Source organism: Poecile atricapillus, chromosome 1, assembly GCF_030490865.1.
Source record: "Poecile atricapillus isolate bPoeAtr1 chromosome 1, bPoeAtr1.hap1, whole genome shotgun sequence".
In the NCBI taxonomy this organism is placed as follows: Eukaryota; Metazoa; Chordata; class Aves; order Passeriformes; family Paridae; genus Poecile; species Poecile atricapillus.
Genome location: NC_081249.1, coordinates 86041856 through 86067725, shown reverse-complemented (window position 1 = coordinate 86067725; position 25870 = coordinate 86041856). Strand labels below are relative to the sequence as shown.

Here is a 25870-nt window from a genome sequence, read left to right as displayed (position 1 = left end):
AAATACTCCAAAATTGCAACTTGGATGTTTCTCAGCACAGATAACTCTGAAACTTCATGCTGCCCTCTCACTTGTGATCACTTCATTTAACAAAAGGCTTATGTATGTCTATAGTCTGGATAAAGTAAAGACTACTGTATTCTTTCCCTTTCCCAGTTTGCTGAAATAAGAACAAAACAGGATAGGTGAGATAAAATGTATTTAAAACATCACTTGCAATTTACAAAAAACATATTCTTATTTTCTCTTCAAGTAGAAAGATATGGCTTAAACCTGAGAGATGTTTGCATCTCCCTTACAGAGAATAGGCCCCCTCCCCACTGTGTGCCAGCAGCCACTGGGAGAAATGAAAACTGGAATAAATCCCAGGCTGTAGAACAGGTGTACAGACCTTTCCAAGGAAAAAGCAAATACCTGGTGGGACCAATTCACACACAGCTCCATCCTTCTGAAGAAAAGTGGTTGTTACTGGCCATAGTCCCAGTAGCTACATGGCCAGGACACAAAAAATCCTTCAGCCCCCATGGGAATGACATGCCCTCACTCACAGACAAGGGGAGGAGATTGGCCTGTTGGGCTACGGCAGGGCAAGAGTGGGGAAAGGGAAAACCAAAGTTGCCCTGCCTCTGTTACAGAAAGGTACCAATTGTAATGACCCAGCCAGCAGCACCTGAACATTGTGTGCTCTTGGGGATGGAGGACACCTGCAAGGGGGGAGGGCAGGAGGTAGTGTGTGGAGAAGAGGCTGGTCTGATAGGAGAAATCTGGGCACCTGAGAATGAGGAGGGCTGGAGGATGCTCAGATGTTCACAGCATGTGTGGAAACAGGGCTTACACACAGCAGGAATGATAACCCTGCAGGGTGCCCGTGGTCCCGAGTAAATGGGGGGAATGGCTCCCATGTGCTTGCTGCATCTCACCACAAAGCGCAGATCCTTCATGGCTACAACTCCATCTGCGCTCTCCTACACCAAGGATCCCTAGCAGGCATGGGAATATGAGAAAAGCTGTAGGAGAGGAAGGTTGGTGCTCATCTCCAGCAGGGCCATGAAGGCTCCTCCTCACCAGGTAGATCTGAGCCCCCACCAGCTGGTCTCACTGGCCTCATCGAGACAGCAGGTCCATGTCCCCTCTCTGCCCATGTCAGGCCAGGACAGCAGGCATGTCGCTGAGCTCTGGAAAAAGAGACACACAGTGAGCTACCAAACATCTGCATCTGTTCTGACAGCCACTGTGAGCAAACAGAACCTGTTTGAAAATGCATGCAGCCCAGGTTGGGCCATTTTGCCTGGATGATAGCTCCATAGGTGCAGAAATGTGGTGCATGGGAGGGTCCTCAGCCAATCCCACCCTGCCTGGCAGAACCAAGAGTGCTCAGTGCCTCCAGAGTCTCTTTTCACAGCACTGCAGAGTAATGGAGGGGAAACCTGGAGGTGTCTGCCCCAGCCTTTGCTAGAAGCAGGGCCAAGTGGATTGAGCTGCTATGGGGTCTGGGGCTGAGGTAACCCAGACCACATCCTTCCTCATAACCTTCCTTATAAGTATGGACACCCATCACCAACCCACCCATCAGGATCTCGGTACTCCCACAGAGACCACCCTGAGCAGGATGCAGCTGCTCTCCTTGCCCTGCTCACCTGTCTTGAATTTGTTGTAGGTGCCACCACTCTCTATCATTGGGTTACTGTCCTGGGCACAGCAGGAGAAGTTCTTCTCTCGCCACCTGCATGGGCCAGAGAAAGTGGGTCAGAGGCCACTGCCTGCTGTGGTGCTCCTTACAGCCCCCTGCTGCCTTGGACAGCTTTTACCCACTTTGTGAGGGCAGGTATTTTGGGATTTTCTCAGGTCCTTACTGAGAGAGAACTCAAGTGCATTATTGATGTCTAAGCATCCACACTTCATGTGTGCAACAGCATTTTGAAGGCAACTTTCTGACTAAGCCCTGTTTTCTAAGCAAGATTTAAGAGCTCTAAAGCCTCCAAAATGTTTACAGACACTGGTTCTAAAGCAGACAGGAAAATTTAAAAATTGTCATTTTGGTGGGCTCATAAACCTGACATGACCACACAGGGCACTGAGACACAGCTAATGGCCCTTTGGTTCCAGGAGGGCTGGGGATGCCCTTGCTTCAAGGTCAATCCAGAGGAGTCTGTTGTTTGGTTGGACCAGAAGCATCCACAGGACCCTGGGAAATGCACACAACATGAACATGATCCCGGAGGAGTTGGGCATGACAAGGTCTGATAGTGGTGGTGATGCTTTACAGGGGTGATTCTGTAGCACCCTGAAACCTGCAGTCTTGAAGACAAGGGGAAAGCAGGACCTGAGGAGAGCAGAGCACGGTAAGAGGGAAAGGAAAAGAAGGAACCGCATTGCCTCGGGAAAAGCCTGGATGCCCAGCAAAAATGCCTGTACAGCTGCTAGTTCATCACTGTCAAAGTGCTACTAATTAATTTTTTCACCATCCCAGAGCAATATTAGTACTCCAACCTTTTCCTTTACCAAAGCAAGTCACAGTTAGCAGCAGTCCAGAGTGCTCACCCAGGGGCTTCCCAAACTTTCTGCACAGGCACGTTCCTCATATAACTGTGGCAGAGCAGAACATCCAGCAGCCAAACACAAGTAGCTGCGGTGTGCCTGTTCTGTGAAGCCCAGATTTCCCAATAATCTTTGACAGGAGTGGAAGGAAACAAAATGTGGTGTCTGTGACACGGTCAGACACTTTTGTGTCAGAGGATGGATTTCCTGTGGGGCTCTGGTATGTGCAGAGAGACATGGGGTGCTCAGATATTAACATTGAGAACTTTCCTATCAGTCCAGTGAAACACTCTCAAATAGTAATAATAAAAAATCTGTTCCTTTCTCAGCCCACCAGCTTTGATAATTGGTATATGTTGCTACTATAAATCCACCTGTTCTCCACTGAATCCTGAGGGTAAACAATGTCTGAGCTGCCAAAATGGAAAGGGAAAATGAGAGCAAGCAGGAGAAACAGGGAGGTTCTGGGGGACTTTCAGGACTTTCTTCCCTTTCCAGAAGAGAAAACTAATGTTTTCAAGAGTAGTTTTAACCCTTCAAGTCACCTGAAAGCATCCCTCCTTCCCTCCACCTGGAGCAAAAGGTCAGGTTAGGATGGCCCTTAACAATTTGGTAGTTACCAGTGCAGAGCAAAGATGAGTGAGATGAGGAATGCAGAGGTCAGATCTGTCAGGATCCACATGATGTTGTACTGCTGTGGAGTCTGGAAGAAAACAACAGAGGTTGTGTCTACCACCAAGGACCACAAGATTTGCAAAAAAGTTACTCAAACACTTTCTCCCTGATTGAACATGGCTGTTCAGCTGCCTGGTTTGCATCTGCAGTAACATCCCTTGGGTGTTTAAAGCATTTGGTGGCATCTCAAAGTGGCCACTCACCACTGGGTCCTGGTGCAAAATCATTCTCCTTCATAAAAGCAAGTCTGTTGTGTAGCCAAGAAGATTTTACCATATCACATATGGAATGCCACAGAGACCTCTTGTTCGTAAGGCAGGTCTTGCATTTCTCAGCTTTACCCCAAATATAACATCAGCTGGTGGTATCTCATTTTCTCTGGCAAAACTGTCCTTTACTGAACATCACAGAGAGCCTGGGGTGGCTTCCACTTTAAGTCTGAGACAGCATCTGAAGATTCATCCTTCTACTGGACCTCCACCCAAACTTAGAATGGACTGAAACACTGCAGTTCTCTGGAGGGGAGCATTGTAAAATCTAATTCAAGACTGTGAAGACAACTGTTTAAAGTGCTTGAAGAGATTCTGGTGGGACCAATGCCTCAGGTGCTTCTTGGTTCTACAGGTTGTCCAAGGCAGAATAATAGAGAAATTATGTGAAAATTCCTTCCAGAAAGAAGGCTTATTTCTGTGGTTCTTTCCCTTGGACTTGCAGAATAAGACCAAGTTTGACAAGGGCAGTGGGACTCTCTGGGAAAAGAGAAACTTCTGACATCAATAAGGTGCTTGAAAAGCTTAGAACTGGAAATCCTCATGCATCAGCTTGTGTCCCCAAAGGCCCTTCCTTTCTTCCTGCACAAGTCTCAATAAGACTTCTTTTTTTCCCTTATCTCAGAGCCTAAGGTGATAATCCAAACAAGTAGGGTGCTTCATCCTGAGCCAGGAGAAGAGAGAAGGGTATGGCAATACCTGTAGTGGCTTTAAGGTTCCCAATAAGCCAGGTCTGAACTCAGGTCCTTCTTATGCAAAGGATCCTTAAAGGATGCTTTATCCACGTGTGAACTGGACCATCATCTCCAAAGGTAATCATGAACATCCCAACCCTATTTCCCACCCCTGAGACAGAGAAGACTTCCACTTACCATGAGGAAGAGTGGCTGGCTGAGATCCTTCAACAAGTGGACGGCATTGGTGGTCACAGAGTGTGCCCCAGAACACCATGCCAGGGAATAGAGCCATGGCTCGTTGACCACATAGAAGTTGGTGGTGATGTTTGCCTCAGCATATTTCCTTTAAAAGACCAAAAGGCAACAACCTTCATTGAGCAAGGAGATTAGTACTTCCTTCGGGCTTACTCAAGGAGATTCGGGAAGATCATGGGAAATGGTTGTAATCTTCTGTAGGAAGTGCTTACTTTAGGACCTAGATAAGGAACATAAAGGAAAGCCAACCAGCCAATAATTAATCATTAAAAATTTGTCAATACAGAATAGCTGAACAGCTGGAAACAAATGCAGATAAAATTCCCAAAAGGTCAAAACCTTTCTAATCCTTCTACCATATGAATCAATGTAACAACGAGTTTATAAAGGAGGCTGTAGCCAGGCAACTGAAATATTCTGCTCTACCATTCTTTCAGCATGGAAGATCTTCAAGCAATAGAGCAAGAAGAAATGGATCCAAACTTCACCAGGGAAGGTTTAGATTGGATATTAGGAAAAATTTCTTAATGGAAAGGGTTATCAAGCTTCGGAATTGGCTGCCCAGGGAAGTGCTGAATTCATCATCTCCGGAGGTATTTAAAATATTTAGAGGTGGGGACATGGTTTAGTGGTGGGTTTGGCAGTGCTGGGATTGATGGTCTTGATGATCTTAGAGATCATTTAAATCTAAACCATTCATGTTATTCTATAACCTCCCCACAGTGGGTTCCAAACCACCACAGAATCAAAGAATAGCCTGAACTGTAAGGGACACAGAAGGCCACAGAGTCCAACTCTTCAGTTAATGGCTCATGTAGCAATTGAACCCCTAACGCTGGTGTTGGTTAGAGCACCTGAGCTGGTTAGACCAGCTGAGCTAATCCTTGAAGCTGGCCACCCAAGTTTGTTATGGTCACTCCATTAACACATCATTTCTCAAGTTATTATAAGCTATTGAAACTTAATATGAGGTCAGTTCATTCTTTGTATAAAGGTAAAGTAATGTATCATCAATATCAACATTTAGAAATCTACCTAGGACCTGTCCAAGGTTTGCCCAAATGGATCTGCCTATGATTTTTTATAGCCTTTCAGGCTGGAGAAAAGAAGGCTCTGAGGAGACCTTAGAAAACCTTCCTGTACTGAGATGGGCTACAAGAGAGACGGACAGAGACTTTTTAAAATGGCATTGAGTGGCAGGACAAGAGGAAATGGCCTTAAGCTGAAGGAGGGAAGGTTTAGATCAGACATTAGGAAAAAATTCTTCACTTTGAGGGTAGTTGAGACACTGGCACAGATTGCTCAGAGAGCTTGTGGACTCCCCACACCTAGAAGTCTTCAAGGCCAGGCTATGGGGCTGTGAGAAATCATGTCTAGTGGGAGCTTCCCTGCCCTGGCAGGGAGGTTGTAACTAGATGGTGCTGAAAGTCCCTTACATCTCAAACTATTCTGTGATTTTATGATTCTATGATTTCACATCCTGTGACAATTATAATTGAGAAAATATGAACACTACTCTTGTCCAAAGGATTAAAGTTTTTCCTTTCCTTTTAATTTCAACTAGACTTCAACGGTTTTGTGCATTGGAAAGAGCAAAAAATCCTATTTACAGAAGGAGAGCTGGACAGGTAATGCTGGGGGTTTTTTGGTTGTTTGTTGGGTTATTTTGCCATGTCAGAGTAGCATTTTGGGAACTCCTGCAATGAGTGTGGAGCCTTTCATCATAGAAATGACATTTTCAGTGTGTCACATGCAGCAGAGTACTGGTAGTAACAGACAGGAAATGATGTCTCCAAAACACTGGCTACAAGAGGGTGACAGTCCCTCACAAAGGCACTGCTGTTTGTTGGAAGAGCCATGGGAGGTTAAATGGTTGTTCATTCTCCTTGATTCAGTGGTGGTGGGACTGGGGATGCCACAAATAAAAAGACAAGAAATCAGGATACAGCTGTGTTGTTCTTACCAGGATATCCTCAGATCCTTGTCAATATGGAATTGAGGACAACCAGATTTAATTACATGTGCCACCTCTTAATAAACAGTAGGAGTGATCTGCAGTCTGTCACTCCTAAAATACATCAGGGATGGCTACTTGATCTGAACAACCTATTCTCAAATTGTTATAGTCTCTGGAACTGGTCACTGGAGGGAGACATTGCCCCATGCATGAGGCAAACGTAGTCCAGATGCACCCCAAAGATTGCACTTGGGGCTGAAACCTACCGGATGTCTTCACTGGACATGTCAGTGTAGACCAAATTGAGTTTGACAATATTGTGCTTTATTAGGTCTTCTATTGGTGCCTTCCTGCCCATCGTGTGCTGAAACCCAGGAGCAACAGATTGAACAAAGGACCTCACTCCGTTATGCAGCCACAGGACCTGCAGGTGACAAGAGGAACCAGTGAATTCTCAGCAGAAAAATTCATGCTCCTAATATACCCCACTGTTCACACAAGCCCAGTAAAGATAATGTCTTGAGGGGCTTAACCCAGCCTGTCAGATGGTGTTTCTCCCAATGATCAAATAATATTCAGATGCTTAGAACTTCAGAATATTCAGATGGTTAGGACTTGTAAGTCACTTTTATCAAGAAATAAGTATCCATTGTTCCTTGCTTATCCTCTGGAAATCAGTGAGTACGTTTCATACAGCCCAACAAAAGATGCAGTGTTGAAAATGAATGAAAAGCTTTAGTTTATGGAAAAGGCAACCAAAAATATTCTGTTCTACCATTCTTCCAGCATGGAAGAAAAGATCTTCAGCAGATACAGATCAGCATAACTCCCCAGACATCAATGAGTACATAACATGATTCCCATGAGTTTAGCATTCATCCACTGCCAGGGTGAGGAAAGCAATAAAGATTCACAATTTATTTTAATATAAGTCAGGAATTTTTATGCAATGTATAAAACAAGCATGGGTAGCAGGAAGTGGACTGACAATCATATTTATAAAGGGGTGCTGTTTAAGGGCTAAGGCATCAGCTGTATATAGACTGCCTTTTTTCCTTTGCTGCTGAAAGATTACACCATTGTGAACCTTCTGAGTAACTAATATTAGGAATATACTCCAAATGATGCCTTTTAAATCAAGTGAAATGCTATGGGCCAATTTTATGCAGGTGAAATCATGCAGAGTATGTCCCAAAGTCACGATGAGGAGAGCAAGAAAAAGGGATATGGAGTGAGACCACCCTACCAGATGGCGTTTAATCTTTGACTCCTTGAGGATGACGTCCAGGATTTTGCGGACCCACAAGTTTCTGTAAGGATGTTTCTCTGGAGGGCGGTAGAGATCAAATATCACAAGTTTATTGTGACTGTCTGCGAGGCGCAAAAAACCACTTAGCGTGTAAATGGACTGATTCATTGCCTCTTTTTGATCTGCCTTTGACAACGAGCCCATCCCTAAAAATGGTTTGTTCTAGAAATAAACAGGTATAAAAAAAAAAGGAAATAGATCAGGCAGTTTGCTCTGGGAGCCAGCTGCATCTCTAAGAGGGAAATAGTTTGATGTCAGTCTTCAACAGGTGGGGATATTTTCTTTTTCTTATTTCTTCTACATAAGAAATGGGGGAAGTTAATCCAGGCTGTGAGGACATTGCTTCTGGGACCTTAATTGCATAGTTCAAAGCTATCTCTGCTGTGCTTCTCTGTCCCACCTTGTTAGTTCTGAATGTTATAAATAGCACATTGCACAAGTAGTTCTTTTCTCCTTCCCACAGCCCATGAGCTCTGCTGCTGCCATGATAAGGTGACACAAGAACACCCACTAGCCAATTGTTACAGGTCTTCTTAACCTGAAGGCAGACTGAACAAAGTAAAGAGACCCAAACTGAAGGATTTACACTGACTTATTTGAGTTTCGACTCAACTAGCTGTTCCTCTGCTAACACTGATGATGTTAAATAATAGACAGTTTGTGTCTCTTTTACATCTAGTTGGTGATAGTCATGAAATCACAGGAAAGCTTGGATTGGAAGAGACCTTTAAAGCTCATTTAGTCCATGCCCCCTGCAGTAAACAGGGATGTGTCCTACTGGATCAGGTTGCCTAGAGTCCAGTCCAACTGACCTTGAATGCTTCTAGCCCTTTATGATGCTTACCTTAAGGAACCACGTTCCAGCATTCAATTTCTGCAGGGCATCCCAGGAGAATGACGAAGCTGCTTTATCAGTGTCATTAGGGTAGACTTCTTGGATATTAGTTGTCCTTCTCAAGGTGTCATCATGCATGAGGAAAGGAACCCCATCATAGCTGCCAGAGAGCAAGAGTTCAGGTCACCTGGGAAGCAGGTTCATTCACAGGATGAACAGAATCAAGCCAGGTCAGAACATGTGGGCCACAGTGAATGCAGAAGTACAGCCTTCCTTAGTGCAGAGAATGCAATATGGAGGAATGCTGAGGCTCAAGACACCAGGTTATTTCCAGCTTAAATACTTCTAGGGGTTCTCACAGAAGTCATGCTTCTCTGTGCCCCAGTTTCCCTAAGGGCAATGTGAAGGAGATGACCTTTTTGCCTGCCCACTCCCTCAAAAATTATTAGTAACTTATTGTTGAAATCTCTTTTTGCTGACATCAAAGTCTCTCTGTGGTTTCCAGAGAACTGAATTCTGAATGGATAGTGATGGAAACACAAAATTTTCTTTTATAGAAATGTCTAGTTTAGTAGAAAATCTAAATGTTAATGTTTTTCTTATTCAATGCCTAGAAACAGCTCATCCTACACAGAATGTTAGAATGTTAGCATTTCATGGCAATGGGTTCACCAAAGGCAATTAAAGATTTAATAATTAGGGAAATGTCGCAAATCTGAACACTATTTTCTGTTGGTTTGTAGACCTGATATAACCCTCACTGTGACCTGGAAGTCAGACTAGAGTAGGGGCTTGTTTTTATACTCTGCCAATCATTTAAAACACACTGTAGAAATAACGATTTTTAAATCAATAGCTGCAGCTTATTGACTTGCCTGACAACAGCCATGCCCTACAGCCCCTGTTATCACATGACAGGGGAGGGACCCTGTCCCAGCCATCAGTAAAACCCAGTGCCCTGGAGCTGCATGTCTCCAAAGACAGCTCTTAGAAGAAGCAGCACATATTCTGTGAGATGTGATGTTTTGCCCTCACCTTATGGCAACATCTGTTTCAAGACCGTCCCCACCATGCTCAATCGTCTTCAGAAATGACATCTCAGTGTTTTCTGGCGCCAGCTGAACAAAAAGGCACATGAGCAGATAATTTTCAAACACACTCTGGAGGACTCTGCAAACTCTTTCTGCCTCTTTGTAGCATCTGTTTTTTATTAAGGGAGCATCGTTATATTGTTTAAGTCTATTGTTTTTTTCTTCCACTTTAGCCAAACCCACTGTGTAGAAGAATAACAGAATCATAGAATGGTTTGGGTTGGAAGGAACCTTTAAGATCACCCTGTTCCAATCAGCCTGTCAGGGCAGAGACATCCTTCACTAGTCTCGGTTGCTCAGGGCCCCCTTCAGCCTGGTCCTGTCCCTCAGGAACAGTGTTTTCCTTGTGAGCAAACCCATGCAGCGATGCCTTTGGCAAGTAGTCCCAATGACTAGAAATGTCTCCCACCCCACACTGATTTCATGGGGGAAAAACAAAGAAACAACAGAAGACAATGATGAAAGTAACAACACACAGGATGAAGAAATTACATAAAATAACCTCTTCAGACCTACCATTGGTGCTCCACGGTGTCCAATGAGGGCTGGCTTTGGTCCAAGTGTTCCCATCTCTCTGATGCAAGGAGAATACATCCCCAGAGGTATCAAGAAAAGAAAGAGAAGGATAGCCAGGTATGGACCAACAATTATCACCTGAGTAACTGAAAGAATTTGAAGGAGGAAGGCTAGAGTTAATCCACATCGTAACATATGAGTCTGACTTGACACTTTTAATATAGTCCTCCAGCTAAGTAGCATTTTGGTTTTGTCCCATCCCTTTTTTCTTTCCTTCTCCTAATTTTCACTTTCTTTCCGAACAATGCAACCCAGGAAAACATATTGGTCAAAGCAAGGATGCAAGCTGTCTAAGTCAGGACTGCAGGCTTTATGCTTTAATTACATCTCACTGTGCATGACAGCAAGATATGGCTTTATTTCTTTTTTTGTTTAGACATGGTGCAATGAAATCACCTCCATATGTAGAAAAACAATCCTCAACAGCAGGATGCTAACTTTTTCTTACTCAGATGAGAACAAGCACTATTTTCAAGTTTCATTCACAACGAAGAAGAGGAGGTACCTCTCCTTCAATTATGTTGCATCTCTTTACTTGGAATACTTCCCTGGTTCATTCAGATAGTTGCTAGTGACCTTCAGTGTGACCTAGATAATCCTGCAGACCCTGAGAGCATGAATATTGTACCTAGAAACTTGCCAAATAATTATCTGTGGTCTTCTCTGGAGTCTGTTGACACATTGCCCAAGAGCCCCCAGTCCTTCTCCTCAGGGACCAAAACAGTTCTTCTGAGAAATGAGCACCTGTGCACCACCACCTCTTTCTTGAGTGGGTACCACCATCCCTCTGTGCCAGTGGCTCTGAAGGAATTTGGGCTTACGCTAAAATGATGATGTACTAAGCTAGGAGTATCTCAAGCATGGTGGTATACAGCCTAGGGTCCCTGTGTATTCTCCCTCAACCTCACCAGCTGCAGTTCAACAAGAAAAGCCTTGGACAGGAAAACAAAATGCCTGTCTGTGATTTTTATTGCAAACCAGTATCTGAAGATGGCTGTCAGGAAGGTATTTTTGGCTCTATGGAGAGACAATAAGAGAAAATCAGACGCTCCCAGCCAGGTTTTTCTGCAGTTGTTCCTGGCATCTGGCTTTATCCTTATGACATTTGGTCATTCTTCCCAGTAGTAGGCAGGAACTTCCCGTGAGATAACACTAGGAACTTATCAAAAAGATCTTTTCCCTATCTCAGCTGATCTCTCCTGAGGTGTGGTTTGTCTGACTGGACTGGAGATCCCTTCTGTACACAGAAAGCAAAAATCACCCAAGGGAGCTGCCACTGGCTGCTTTCTCCTACAGAGGGCTAAACAAATTTTCACTCATGACTCAGAACATGGGTGCTTCTGCTCTGTCTCCTCTGTCTCAATGCCCACCACTGCCTCATTATAGGGCAAAAGAGTGCAAGGTGACATGTAAACCAGTAACACACTGGGACAGCAATAGGGCAGTGCACAGCCCAAGCCCCAGGCCTACTAATTTCCCTGGGAGATGCAGAATTTGAAAGTCTTCTCCATCTGGAGTGCAGGTGTGGGTGGAAAGGGCTCCTGCATGCTTCTTTTCCCATGCTCGTGTATATCTTTTATCATACAGGAAGCAGGAACCAGAGCTGCCGTACCTTTCTTATCTGCTCTGATGGCATGAAGAGCCACAGGCCAGGCAAGAAGGACCATGATGGCAATTGCCCCTATGTGGAGATAAGGAGCTGTGACCTGGCAAAGAGAAGAAAAGGATTTTAGTCAAAGGATGAACTGTGGAGACAGATGGAAATAATCCCCATCAGAGCTACAGCCTTTACACCTGGATGGGTTCCTGAACTAGAAACCAGTCCATTGTCTTCTCATGCTCATCAGAGCCCTGTGGTGAATATTCCAGCTAGAACTGACAGTTACTAAAATATGTACTAGGGAAAAAACCCAACCCTCCAGACGCGAGCCTTTCCTATTTCTTAGTCCTGATGCTCAATTCTCTAAGCTGGAAGGGTTGAAGAAAGCAGCAGTCACTGGAGAAGTTACTGCATGTGACAGTGTCTGCCCCAGACACTTGATACCAACATCTCCTGAGCAGAACCAGGATTCAGCTGTGCAAGCAGAGGTGCCATCTGAGATGTCCAGAATACCTGAGATGGATTTGCAGGGCTAATGGACAAGACACAGTACCTACAAGAGATTCATGTCCTTTGGGAACAGCAACAGGAGGCCGTCTCAAAGGGCATGGTCACCTGAAATAAACAGCACCTATAGGGAACCCAAAGGCTCTTGTCTCTCCTTCTCCTCGTCCACATCCCCTGGTGTCTGTCACAGGGAGGAGAAGCCAATGGTTTCTCATGCCAGTGCATAACCCAGTGGTTAGCGAATTGTAGAACAGGAATGTGCAATTAATCACACCCTACAACACCATGTCTTCAATTCCTCTGCCAGTCCGCTTGCATTGCTCTCCCAGCCTTCACAAGCACTAAGACACATAGGGGAGAGGAAACAGGCCCAAATAGCACAGAATCATTGAACTGTAGAGTGGTTTGGATCCTGCAAAGCAGCTGTGTAGTGAAAGGCTACATGCCTCTTCCTTCCCAATACAAGTGGGGACCTGAATGCTTAGACAATGAACAGCACAGGACAGCTCTTGCCTCCACCTTCAGAGCTGGTGAGAGTTGAGGAGATCAGCAACCATGAACTCTGACCTGCATCCAGCATTTTGTCTCACCTGACACCAGCGTTCTCCACCTGCTCCCCAAAAAATCAGTGTGCTCATGCCCTCAGGAGATTAGACACTTCTGAGTCACAAAAGACTGAAACTTTGATGTACCAGCAGATTTGAATGAGGGATGAGGGAGAAAGTTCTTGCCGTGGAAAACCTACCAACCTAAGGGGTGATTTACCTGTCCTGGACAGCTGAAACCTAACAGCACACCTACATTTTTGGGAAGAATAAAAAAAAAGGGTTGCAACTTTCTGTATCTTTCCAAACTGAGACGTGTTACATCACATAGCTTGAAACTCAACCTCAGCCCTTGGCTTCCTTTCCCCCAACAGGAAATGTTAAATCATAATAAAAGTTTACTCAGAGCATGGCCTGCTAACAAAAAACATGTGAAAAACATCCACCATACGGAATATCTTCTGCCGATTGTCACAAAATACTTCTATAAACAAGCTGCTCTTTCAAATAGACCCCCAACCCCTCTTACCTGGAATGACAGGCGGACAGTTTTCCGGTGATCTCGCCAGAGTATAGATAATGCAAAGAGTGCTGAGATAGAGAAGCCAAGGACGAGAAAAGTACCAATCTGGGGACACAAAGAAGACATAAATCAGCTTCAGCATTTCTGCATAGGGTATGCCATCCATCTAAGTCACAGCTAATTTAAGCAGCTTGAAAAGTTTTGTCAGATGCATGAGATGGACTGTGCCAGGTCAGAGACAGAGAGATACAATCAGACTAAAACCAAATCCACAGTGCTATCAGTATGGCAGGACTGATTTCAGGAGCTGGGTACTCAACTAAGTCAATTCTTAGGATACTCTCTGTAATCAGTGGAGAAAAGAGGAATTTCAGAGGTGATCCATTCCTACTTGCATTATGATGGAATCTCTATTGATATAGATGGAGCTTAGGTGATCAGCCTATATTGAATCCCTAACTTGCAGATGGAATTCATCACTTCTAAACTCGGAAGTGACAAATTTCACCCTAAAGTGATAACAACACAGCTTCCTTGTTCTGTGAGCTGCCTTGTAACAGGCTTCAGCAAAATTCTGCCTCCCATAATAAAGAGATGAGAGTTCACTTTTTAACCAAAAAGGTGAGGCAGTGTCTCAGTCAATTCTTCACCTTCTTGTTTGATTTGGTACCAGCACTGTGGTAATGGCAGATACTTCTTGGTATATCATCTTTCTGCTGAAAACTAAAGGAAATTGTGCCAAGGCCCTAACCACTCTTCAGGGGATCTTCTACAGATCAGTACTTTAATTATCTATTCTTAATCTCTTGCATCCAATAATGCCTCTTTTTTCTTTTTTTCTTTTTTTTTTTTTCTCTTTTTTTTCTTTTTTTAATTTTTTTGTTTGGTTGATTTTTTTACAAATTGTTCTACAACTTTCTGGTTCTTCTGGAACCCATTTTTCAATAGTAAAGATCATTCAGTTTCCATTACTTAAATGAAGAAACACAGGATCAAGCATCTGCATGTTCAGCTCTTTCCTCCTACTGCAGCCTTTGTAATCACATTGCATCGTGTCCTAAACTGCATTGGATAGAGAAGCATTTTCAAATGTTTCACATAGACTCAAAAACTACTTAAGAGTATTCTAATACAATTTTACAACAACTCCCTGATAATTTGTTTCTGCATCTTCAAAACTCCAAAACACATTTCCCAAACCACAGAATAGAATTAAGAACTATAGAACAGTTTGGGTTGAAAGGGACTTTAAAGCTCATCCCTGCCATGGGCAGAGATGCCACACACTGGATGAAGTTGCTCAGGGCCCCATCCAGCCTGGCCTTGGCCACTCCCAGGGAACCATCCAAAGACCAAAAGGCATAAAGCACCAGGATGCCTTGGAAAAGCCGTATTTCTCTCCTGCAGAGAGAGCAGACACTTTTTTCACTGTTGCTGGGGTCTGCTCCAGAAAATCATGCAGTGCTTCTCATGAAAACTTTGCTTTTGACTTCATGTTACCATATGTACATGTGTCAAATATAGACATCTTCACCTGAATGAGTCACTGCAGGCACCTTTTAGAGTCATTGGAGAAAAAGGGTTCTTTGAGTGTGATTCATCTCATCTTAATTTAGAGGCCCAAGACCAGCTGGATGAATTGCACTGAAGAGGATTCATTTCCCTCCACTGAGTGCAAAAGGGGTTTGAGCGATCAGCTCAGGTGGAGATAACATTTTCATGGGTATCTCAATCTTGTAAGATTAATCTCTTCTCTCTCTTCTTTTTCTCCCATAGTCTAAGAGGTTTCCTGTGCAAAGAAACAGCACAGACTCCATTAGAAGCATAGAGTTACCAGAAAGCCCTGACTCTCCCTACCTTGTGACTCCAGTGCAGGTACAGCTGCTGGCCTTCTGCAAGCAAACACATCGCGAGGACCTGCGAAATCAAGAAGAGATTGTATGCATTCTGGTGGAACGAGGTGATGCATGCCAGTGAGGCACTTCTGGAATTATTTTTTCATTGGGAAGTTACTTTACACTAGGTCTTGAACTCCAACAAGCCAAGAATGAAGTCAGTCCACAGTTCTCATGCAGAGCTTCTTCACATAATACTATACCTAAGTAACCAGTGAGTCTGGAGATGAATTTCACCTGAAAAAGAACTTTGCTGCTGTGAAAATGCACAGGTCTATGCTCAGGAGTCTAAATGCCAGGGGAAACTTCCTAACCATGGTAAAGGATCATTTTGGGATCAGTATCATCAGGTATCAGGGCTTAGAGAAAAGTATCTGTTAGTAGACTTCAGTGCTCCACTGAGGAGGATCATTTATGATGCAAATCCGTCCAGACTGTAAGATAGTGGGATTGTATGAAAACAAGATATATAGATTTGGGGGAAGAAGACCTTCTTTTCTGCAACTCAACAGCAAGTGAAAGTAAGTTTCCTATCCACCTACAAACACACTCTCTTTCTAGGATCATGCTGATTTGAAGCAAGATATAAGGCCAAGCTGGGTAGGGCTTTAAGCAATATGGTCTAGTGGTAGACATTCCTGTCCATGACAGAGGGGTGGGAATTAGATAACCTTGAAGGTCCCTTCCAACACAAACCATTTTACAGTTCTATGATAAACTCAGCAGTGAATACAAGTGCTTCCTGACATGTTGAATTCCTTTAATGGAGTAAATGCACCCAGTATGACATCATGGGAGCCAGTTGAGAGAGAACTGAATACTGCTAAAGACCTTAAATCAGCTCCATCTAAATAAGATATTTCAGGATGAAAAAATGAGAGCAAAAATCCACTCTAGTCTTTTGCTGCAAGTGATGTTATGCAAAGACCTGGTCCTTGTGTACAGTAAAGCCAAGCATTTAGAACATTCTGAGCCAGAAGGATCCACAAGGAACATCAAAGTCCATCTTCTGGCCCTGTGCAAAATCGCACCAAGAATCATACCATGTTCCTGAAAGCATAGTCCAAATACTTCTTGAACTCAGGGCACTCAGACAGATTTGGTCCTGTGACTACTTCCCTGAGGAGCCTGTTTCAGTGCCCAACTATCCTCTGGGTGAAAAATCTTCTCCCATTTTCTAACCTAAATCTTCACTAATACAGTTTTATTCCCTTGTGTCTTCTCACTGGTCTGTCTACTCCAAATTGCTTCCACACACTTTCTGGAACTGTCTAACATAAGTACAGAGGCATGAGGGCTTAGGTGACTAGTATGTTTCTGACTAATACGGCCAAGGTTAGAGTAAAGGTCCCTCTTGCCAATCCCATCATCTCCCAGAATTTACAACCTCCAGCTCTTGCAATCTTCTATTCTTTTAAATGAGGTGTGGAAGTGTCTCCCCTCCACCATTTACCTGCAAAGTGGTGATTAAGGGATGCTTCCCAGTGGCAAGAGAAATGGATTCACTGCAATGAGAATTTAATTTCTGTCTCCCTCTTTCTGAATGGCTGCATTGACCACGAGGTTATGCTGCAAAGGGTGGACAGCAGACGCATAACTCCACTCTACTTCAGCATGGAAACAACCTTGTAATCATCTCAATACTACCTGGTGAGCTGTGGGCAGGCTCTGAACCTACACTACAAGGACATGCAGGTAGGCACTTAGACATTTGGTTCACCTGAAACATCTGCTCACTTAGATGTTCACAGCAGCTGGATTCAGATCCTTATGTTCATTCATTTTATGGCAAAAACTCGCAATTTGTCTGGTACCCCAGTCTCTTAGGGATGGAGTTTTGAGGTCACATTTTGGATTTCAGTGTCAATGTACTATTTTGAGTCCTCTCCATTTATGGAATGAAAAGGGCACATAGCATCTGAACCTCTTTACTTTGTACAGCCACAACCCTTAGAAAAAACATGGTTGAACTGCAGAGAGGCAAATGTTGGTGTTTGAAAGACTAAACAAGAAAAGATTTTTCTTTTCCACCGAGCATAAACAGTTCTGTAATTAGAACCCTCAGTTTAACCTTTTAGCCCTAATAGCGATGAGAAAATTGTCTTGGGGAGTGATTGAACAACCGAATTAATTGAAATTGATTGTGTGAAAAAATGACAATGATGCATGTGGATGGAGAGCATGGTTGTCAGACAGCTAGTACTTTCTTGTGCAGCATTTTCTTCAGCCACTTGTGGCTGGTGGGCAGAAGTCTGTATGCTTCACTGGGTCACAATAAGGTCATGGAAGCAGGCTTGCAGGTTCCAGCTGGGTGCCATCATTAAGAAAGAGGGTATGGTGTTCACAAGCAAAACCAGACTGGCTGATATAAAATCCTTCTGGTCCAATAAGGGCATCAGAGTGTTCAGTTTTCTGATGTGACAGGCTGCTCATGCAAAACACCACCAGAAAACATCAGCTAGGTGAAGGTACTCTCCATCCAACACTGTTCAACCAGAACTTGGGATGTAATTCATCATGGCAGAAACCTATTTGGCCATCAGTTGTCTGAAATGTATTAGAGCAACCCACCTATTGTATAACGCCCACACTGAATGTCTTATTTGGATGTGGAAGGGCTGAGTTACTCTTACCAGCCCATGAGGCTCCCAGTGTTTTTCTGGGTGGTCCATCAAAGCCTTCCATGAAAGGGAAGCTCTGTAAACAGTGGTGGAGGGATGGACTCAGAGTCCTCCTCTGAAAGAGCCCTGCTAGGATGAGCTTTGCCCAGCCATGGTTGTTACAACATCCTTCATGTTTTGAGATTGCAGGAGCGTAAGTGGTGGCAGTGATAACTCTCCTTGCTCCCCTTTCCCTCAAGACCTAGCAACATTTAAGTAGCAGTCTCATGCCCCCAGCACCCACTGTTCAGCATGGATGCATGCAGTAGTCTTGCTGCAAAGGACATGGTGGCATGGTGATGCAATCAAGCAGGACAAGTAACACCCAGCAGCTTTGGTTGGGTCACTTAACAGCTTCATAAAAGCAAGAAGCAAATGGACCTTCACTGCAGAGACTGTTCCCAGAGCAGAGGAACCTCTGAAGTGTTTCTCCTGTTGTCTGACACCATCCAGACTACTTGCATTCTTTCAGGTTTATCCATGCTCACCCTTTCGAGGAAGGCAAATGTTGTTAGCCTCATTAGACAGAACTGAGAGGCTTGAGAGGAAGATGTAGCTACATAATAAAGAGTGAGACCAGGACTGAACTAAACCAGGCAGGACACCAATTCCACCTCATATCTTCCATCTTCCTTTCTGGCTTTACTTTGCCTATCACCTGCCCTGATAGCTTGCAGTTACCACGTTCATGGTGACAAAAACCTGAGAAAGTCCACTGCTTAGGCACTGACTGACACTTGGATCCAAACAGAGCATGACCGAGCTTGTGGCAGCGGCCTCAGGGAGACAAAGAGTTAACACTGTTCCACCCCAAACCCCTTGTGAAGGGCGGCCCAGGAGTTCTGATTGGGTTTGAGTCCCTGGGGGGTTCTCCCTTGCTGTGTTTCTAATGGTCCCTGACCCTGAACTCCACCCTCAAAGGTGTAAACCCTCAGTTCTGTCCCTCAAAAACCCCTGCTGTGCCTCTGTTCAGGGCTCTCTGTTCTGGACCTGAGTTTGTTCTCATGCTGAATAAATGGTTTCATGAACGGGAGCCCGTCTCGTTGGTGTTTCATGCTGGTCCCCAGAACCCTGCAGCTTCCCTGGATGAGATCCTGAGGTTGCTGACTGCAACACGAGCTGACACATCAACCCTAGGGGTCTTCAGGCTCCTTAAGCCCAGGAAATCCTGGTTTCTATCATGGGCAATGGTGAGTTAGTTTGATCCTGAGGCTGACTCCAGATCCACAGCCTGCTGTGGCACCATCTCAGATGTATCCATGTCATATGGACAAAGCTCTGAGTTGCCCAAAGTAGTACTGCAACCACCAAACTACCCACACCACTCTAGAGTCCCTGGGAAAACCAGGTAGGCTTTGCTGAATAACAGTCCATGAGCCCTAGAGCCACCATGGGGTCACAAAATCCTTGTAATTAATTATTTTTGTTTGTTCCTTTCAGAGCTCAGTCAGTCCACATCTCTTATGATGCTCTTGATTGCTGTGGGCATGAACAAGCGCCTGTCCTATTTATCACTTTGGGGTTTTTACCGCTAGTAATGGAATAAAAGTACTGTTTATTTGTACTACATCAGGAAAAAAGGACCCTAGAAACCAACTGTGTTAGGTACTGCACGGACAGAGCCAAAAGAGGTTCCCTGTCGTGAGCAATTTACAGACTGACTGCATGATGACACATCAGGGAGTGGGTAAGAACAGCAGGAATGGATGATAAAAGCTGGTTGTCTTGGTCACAGAGTTGAGACAACGCCATAACCTCACCTTCAGCACCTGATATGTCCAAATGAAAGTCAGAGCAGGCATGGGACTGATGTGGACTCCAGTGCCTGGAGTCAAAGTGAATTCTTGGCCTATAGCTCTGGATGAAGAAAGTGGAAAAACAGGTGCAAATCTGTCTTTATTTGAGAGCTTTCTTATGAAGGAAAGATCAGAGAAGAATGAGTAAGTAAAAATTTTAGGAAAATTTTGGGGTTGGTATGTTTCCCTAGCTACAGCAGACACCATATTAAAAAATTTCACAGGATTTATAAAAGGGAAGATTTCAGGAACCTCTTTCAGCACAAACTTCAGCAGCATTTTGTGACCACACCTATAGCTTCTACCTGGGGAAAATCCTGCCGCAGAGCAGAGTGAGTCAAGTGATAAAGTTCTGTTCTCCTTCCTCTAGTAAACCTTTTTATCCAGGATTAGAAGAATAACTCAGCTGTGGTGATATATCACCACTGCTACATGACTCAGAGCCCCATATTTCCCTGCTGCCAAAGCAACAATTTTTAGTTCCCCCTAAATCTAAATCCAGGCACTGCTGGGTCAGCTTTCCTTGGGTTCAAGGAGGAATTGTACACATTTATCAAAGGGAAGTCATTGAAAGAAATCACAGAAACGACATCTGGCTCAGAGACTCCCTGAGCTGAAACTGGTCATTTGCAGGTGGATAGGGGGGGAAAGTACTGTAAACACTCATTGTGCTCCAGATCATCTCCCAACTTTCACTGTCTAAGGATCATATGGAGGACTAGACTGACACATAAAGCCACCCCTATGTTTACCTTTCAGGGCTACAAACCAAGGTCAGCTTACAAGGAGCATTGCTTACCAGTAACAGTGAGATGTATGCGAACAAGACTGCAGCCACAATCAGGATAACAAGAGACCAGAGAAACCAGAAGCCCAGGTTCCCATAGTTATACCTAAAAATAAACCAATAAAATACTGTAAGAATGCTTTTGGTTAGCACATGGACTAGAGAGGACCAACAGCCCTGTTCTTTGAAATCCTGAAATTTTCTAAGCAATAAAACAAAGAAAGGGGGAGGAATAGCCTATGCTGTAACATGCAAAAGTGATTAAGAGCCTCCTTTCCGAAGTCCCTGATTGCATTAACCATCAGACTAAAACACATTATTATACTTTTCCTTCCCATAATATTTCAGCAGCTTTAATTTAATTTTAGAGGCTAGATTTGCATAACTGTTGCCTACGTACTACAGAAGGAAAAGATGTGCATAAATCCCTGACAACTTTTTCTTACTTTTGAATCTGGGAACATGGAATTCTCTTTTAGTGAGATAGCTGGTGCAATGCCTCTGATTCCAGCCACTACATTTCTTCATGTGGAATGGGGGAGAAAGGGAAGAGGGAAAAGAAAGACTCAGAAAAGGAAAGAGTTATTTGGTCCCTTCCATTAACATTTTTTATGACAATAATTCTCCCCTTTCTCCTAAATTCACACTTACACCTAAAAATTGTACCCAAGCAAAGGCAGAGTCTCCTGAGAGGTACCTCCAGACTCACTGGACATTCAATTTGGATGCTGTAACCAAGAGTTTAAAGTGCCAAGCCTTTGCTTCATGACTAAAGTGCCCTGCTGCACCACAGCTGCTCTGGAGGCTGCTCATCCCTTTCCAGTCATCCTAGTGACCTGCCAAAAGGGTAGTAGAAGAGGAAAAGATGTTACTTACCAGTCAAAGCTGTTGTAGTCATTTTTACCTTCACCCCATGTGTACAGAAAGACCAGAGAAAAGCAGAAAGCTGCAACGAGCAATGGGAAAAACATGCATTCCCGCTGGAGAGGGAGAGGAAGGACAAGCAGTCAGAGCTATGGCCAGCCCAGAGCAATCAAAGCAAACGGCAGCTACTTTTAGGCTGTCCCTAAAAATATGTACCTTGGTGCTGGAATTCTAACTGAAGTAAATATGGAGAGGGATTCCCATCCTGCTCTTGTAACCAGGAAAATGTCCTCAAAAGCATACCTTCCACTACTTGTTCTCAGGGAAAACTCATGACTTCCCAAATTAATAGGAATGAGATTTTAACTGCTTCACATGAGAGGAAATTGCAATGTAGAGCAGCCTTCTTTGCAATTCTTACTGTCCACTCAACCTTAATGTTACTTCTTTAATTTGATTCTATGTCTTTGAGACGTTTCACTGGCCAGCAGAGGTTGGTGCAAAGTCCACATTTATTAGCTGTCTGATGGCACAGGCAAATTGAGCCTGCCACAGAAGCAGCAAATCATCAAGCATTAAGAGAAAAATCTATCAGCCTAACAGATCCCACTGGGCTCCAAATGATATTGGGCTGGGATTCCATGACATCAACACCTTGTCTACTTAGACTGCCCTGCCCCAGTACAAAAATCCAAGTCCTCTTGGATTTCTTCTTCTCCAAGCTGATTTTGAGCTCATTTACCATGTTGCAGCAGCATTTCCCAGGCTCGGTCCTTTCGCGCTGGTACCGCTTCCACCGGCAGCTGTAGAAACCAGCCAGACACGAGATGAAGGGCTGGTGCTCGTACCTCTGCAGCAAGCGCCGACGGACCACCTTCAGCTTCCCAAACCTGAGCCTCTTGAGGCTGGTGGGACTGGCCTCCATCTGAGTGGCTTTATCTCATCTTCCCCCTAAAACAAGAAAGCAAGTTTTATGGGGAGACTGTTGGGTAAGCTTTCTGTATTTGAAAAAGGAGAGAAAGTTTTCCCAAGCAAATGCTGAGACCAGCACAAAGTGATGCTGAGGACATCCCATCTAATTTTATATACTAAAGTGAGATGGCCAGCTGAGAAAGATGGTCACTGCAAATCCTCTTAGCAGTCAGTGGTGCTCCTGGTTGTAACTTAGGCACTCTGAATCACCTTTGACGCTACCTCTGCCTCCTTTTGGCTATACAGGGAGTTCTGGGAAATGAATTCATTAAGCACATTTCAAATTATGTCATATGAACCTGAATCTAGGATTAGCTGTGGGAATTATTTAGCAACACTGTGACCTATTTGAAACATGCTATCAGTTTAACTAGCTCATGTAGAAAGGGCACTAAACCCCACCAGGTACACAGCTCTCTTATCCTAGAAAAACTGCAGCACTGCAGAGACTGATCCCTTAAGAAATAACTATTACCTGGCTGAAACAACCTTACTTGAAACAGATTTTCAGGTGTAGAAAGACCAGCCACAAAGATGTATATGTGGGAGATCTATTCATAATTATAATTAAAAACAAAGAACTTGGTGGTAAATTTCAACCAATGTGGTTACAATAAAGCAAATAGCACAGGGACTAGTGCTAGTTGAAGGGTGATTCACCCAGCAGGGCACTACCAAGACTTCAAGGAAAGATTTAGGAAAACAGTTTTGTGTGGGCATGTAAAGAAACCCCATTATACAGCTCCTCTTTGGAGTCAAGTCAGAGATATTTTTCTGTTGTGTTAAAAGTGCCATCACACCCTTGAGTCCACATCAACCACGTTCAGATCCTGGAATATCTGCTGCAAAATCCCACCTTAGGACTCAAGATTTCCATGATTTTCTTAGATGTAATAACAATAATTTAAGAGGCAGAATAAACAGTTTGTTGTACTATACACATGGATGAAATGCACATATAAAGGGTTTGTGTTTGGAAAGAGCTCAGATCCCAGTGTGACTGTGGATAAAATCTGTGCATAAATCCCTGCAGACTAACACATCCAAATAACTAACCAGTTTGCAGAAAGCACAAATAAATCACAGACATCAGATGCAAGTTGAAACAGAAAAGACACTCCCCTCATAACCTTTCCAAATGCCACAGCCTATTGGCAGATGGAGTGCAAGAGGATGTTAAGAAAACAACAGAGGGGTTCAGTTTGGACCAATACTAATTATGCAGTGCTAAGAATGTCATGCCCTGAATGCCTTCCTGAGACAGATGTGCCTATCCATCCAGGACAGTCATAGGGAACCACACACACTTGGATGTGTGGGGTCACACACACTTGTGGTGAGATCAAGCCATCCCCAGAAGCTCAGCAGTACCAGATCCTGGCACCAGAGAGTCACCCTTAGTAAAAAATTGATGCCAATCTCATGTAACAAGATGGTGATTCTGCTCTAGAATTCCCAGAGCACAGCTGGGGGGATGTGGCACAGATGACAGCTGATCCAGCTGGTTTCATCAGCTGGCCTAAAGTACACCTGGCATAAACCCAGAAATTACCAAGTTACAACAGTCACAGCTTCTGAATATATTTGAACCTTCAGAGCTCTTACCAGAAGGTTGCTACATGCTATGGCACTGCAATATTTGTTACCTTCTACAAGGATCCCCAAGATATGAGTCCTTGTATCACCAAAGCACAGTGTCCATTCTTGCTCAGCCCTTCTCCTTCAGCAACAGGAATTCAGGACACTAGACCAAAGCCATTAGTTTTGTTGTCAAAGGGCCATGAGGTTTGTTACTCACATTCCCAGGTGTGGGTACAAGGCTCACACATCAATATTTGTCTTCGAGCACACAGGATTTGACAGGAAAACAGATTATGGAGGTCCTGAAAAACTGCCACATCATCTGTCTGGCTACAGCAGCATGCCAGGTGTTAAACTAGGTGTTAGTTTACCTGTCATGAAATTGTCAGTGATGGAGATCCCACCATCTCTCAGGACAGGTTGAACAAGCCCTAACTCGCTTTACAATTAAAACTTGGAGTTTTTTTTCCCAGTGTCTTGTCCCCTGTATTACAGTTAAGGACATTACTTCATGTCTTGTTTATTGTGGATATAGTAAACAGCTTAAACTCTTCCTCTGTTAGGTACTACAAGTATTTGCATATAGAGGTCTCCTCTAAAATCTTCTCTGGCCTCAACCATCCCAGCTTTTCTAGTCTTTCCTTGTAGTTCATGTTTCCTCCTCCTCAGAGTATCCTTGTTTGGAGTGCACAGTCACCTGCTATTTGGGATTTCTGTGGCATTTCCCACGGGTTTTGGCACACAATAGCCACAGTCTGTCCAGGTTCCACCTGTTCACCCATAGCACAGGCTACTTGATACCTGCAGCATCCAGTTTCTCTCATGTATCAAACATCATCTGCCCTTGAGCTTCTGAATGCTTAAATAATTCACCCTGAACTCACCCCCATCAGAAAGGGAAAGGTGTTTTCAGCTTCATCACACAATGACAGAATTGTTTGGATTGGAAGGAATCTTAAAGATCATTCCACTATCCCAGGTTGCTCAGAGTCCCATCCAATCTGGCCCTGAACACTTCCAGGGATGTGGCATCCAAAACTTCTCTGGGCAATATCAGAGCTTCATCTATGCATCAGAGTACCTATGACACCACTATAATTAAAAATTTCATGACCTCCTGCCTTAGTCTTTCCAATCAAGTCACCTCTCCAAGCCCATGGGTTACTGGGGAAGGGACACTTCATTGCAGAGGAGGCTGGGGAATGAGGGAGAGACAAACACAACCTGCTGTCCACAACCCCCTCCACCAGCCTCTGTTTCTCCCAAGAACATCAGGCTGGCCAAAAAAGAGCAAAATGCCTTTCTCTCTGGCATCCCCTGAATCCCCATTGACCCAGCTGTCCAAGCAGTATCGCTATGGCAATAACACCTTTCAGTATCAAGAGACTCAAAATTCATAATTTGTCCCCTGCTTTGGGCTCTAGCTTCTGCTGACATCCATCTGTCCCTCTTTTCCTATCCTCTCCCTTTTTTCTTTCCAAAGACCTTTTCCCTCCTCTCCCAGCCCCCAACAGACAGAGCTGTCGGATTCAGCTGCTCCTTCGAAGCCAGCAAAGGGCCAAAGAATCCTACAATGGCAATAAACTCGGACTGCAATTTTATCTTGTCAAGTACAGAGGACAGATGTTCTCCAGCCTATCTCCACTCAAGTAGATGGGAGACCCTATTTCACTTTCCAATACCTACAGAGGTTACTATTGAGCTGGAGAGGAGCTTTTGACAAGGGCATGGAGTAACACAACAAGAGGAAATGGCTTCAGACTGAGGGGTAGGTTGAGATTAGATCATAGGAAGAAATAGCGGTGAGCTCTTGTCCAAAGGCAGAAACCATCCTGACAATTCCCAGACCACAATTTGATCCAAGGCTTCTGCTCCCTCTGGGCATACAGGGCTCACCCAGCAAATGGGAGCCTTTGAGCAGCTCTGCCCCACAGCTTCAGGGACTGCTGGGTCTCTGC

At 44.2% G+C, this 25870-nt stretch overlaps 1 protein-coding gene across 1 annotated transcript; it reads right to left on the bottom strand.

Moving 5' to 3' along the window:
* Nucleotides 1-346: 346 nt before the first annotated feature.
* On the bottom strand, nt 347-22312 carry GDPD4 (glycerophosphodiester phosphodiesterase domain containing 4). The gene is made up of 15 exons (XM_058859672.1): nt 22102-22312; nt 21372-21475; nt 20508-20601; nt 15215-15274; nt 13364-13462; nt 11795-11888; nt 10123-10268; nt 9551-9633; nt 8525-8675; nt 7618-7842; nt 6638-6795; nt 4355-4502; nt 3159-3241; nt 1638-1723; nt 347-1175 (listed from the first exon to the last, which is right to left on the bottom strand). The coding sequence occupies exons 1-15, from the start codon at nt 22282-22284 to the stop codon at nt 1144-1146; spliced, it is 1746 nt and encodes a 581-aa protein (XP_058715655.1). The 5' UTR covers nt 22285-22312; the 3' UTR covers nt 347-1143.
* Between the last annotated feature and the right edge of the window lie 3558 nt (nt 22313-25870).

Coding starts and splice junctions, on each gene's coding strand:
- GDPD4 (XM_058859672.1), bottom strand. CDS start 22,284: ATGGAGGCCAGTCCCACCAGCCTCAAGAGGCTCAGGTTTGGGAAGCTG. Junction 21,476..22,101: donor GGAAATGCTGCTGCAACATG/GTAAATGAGCTC, acceptor CTCCCTCTCCAG/CGGGAATGCATGTTTTTCCC. Junction 4,503..6,637: donor ATGTCCAGTGAAGACATCCG/GTAGGTTTCAGC, acceptor GGTCTTTTAAAG/GAAATATGCTGAGGCAAACA.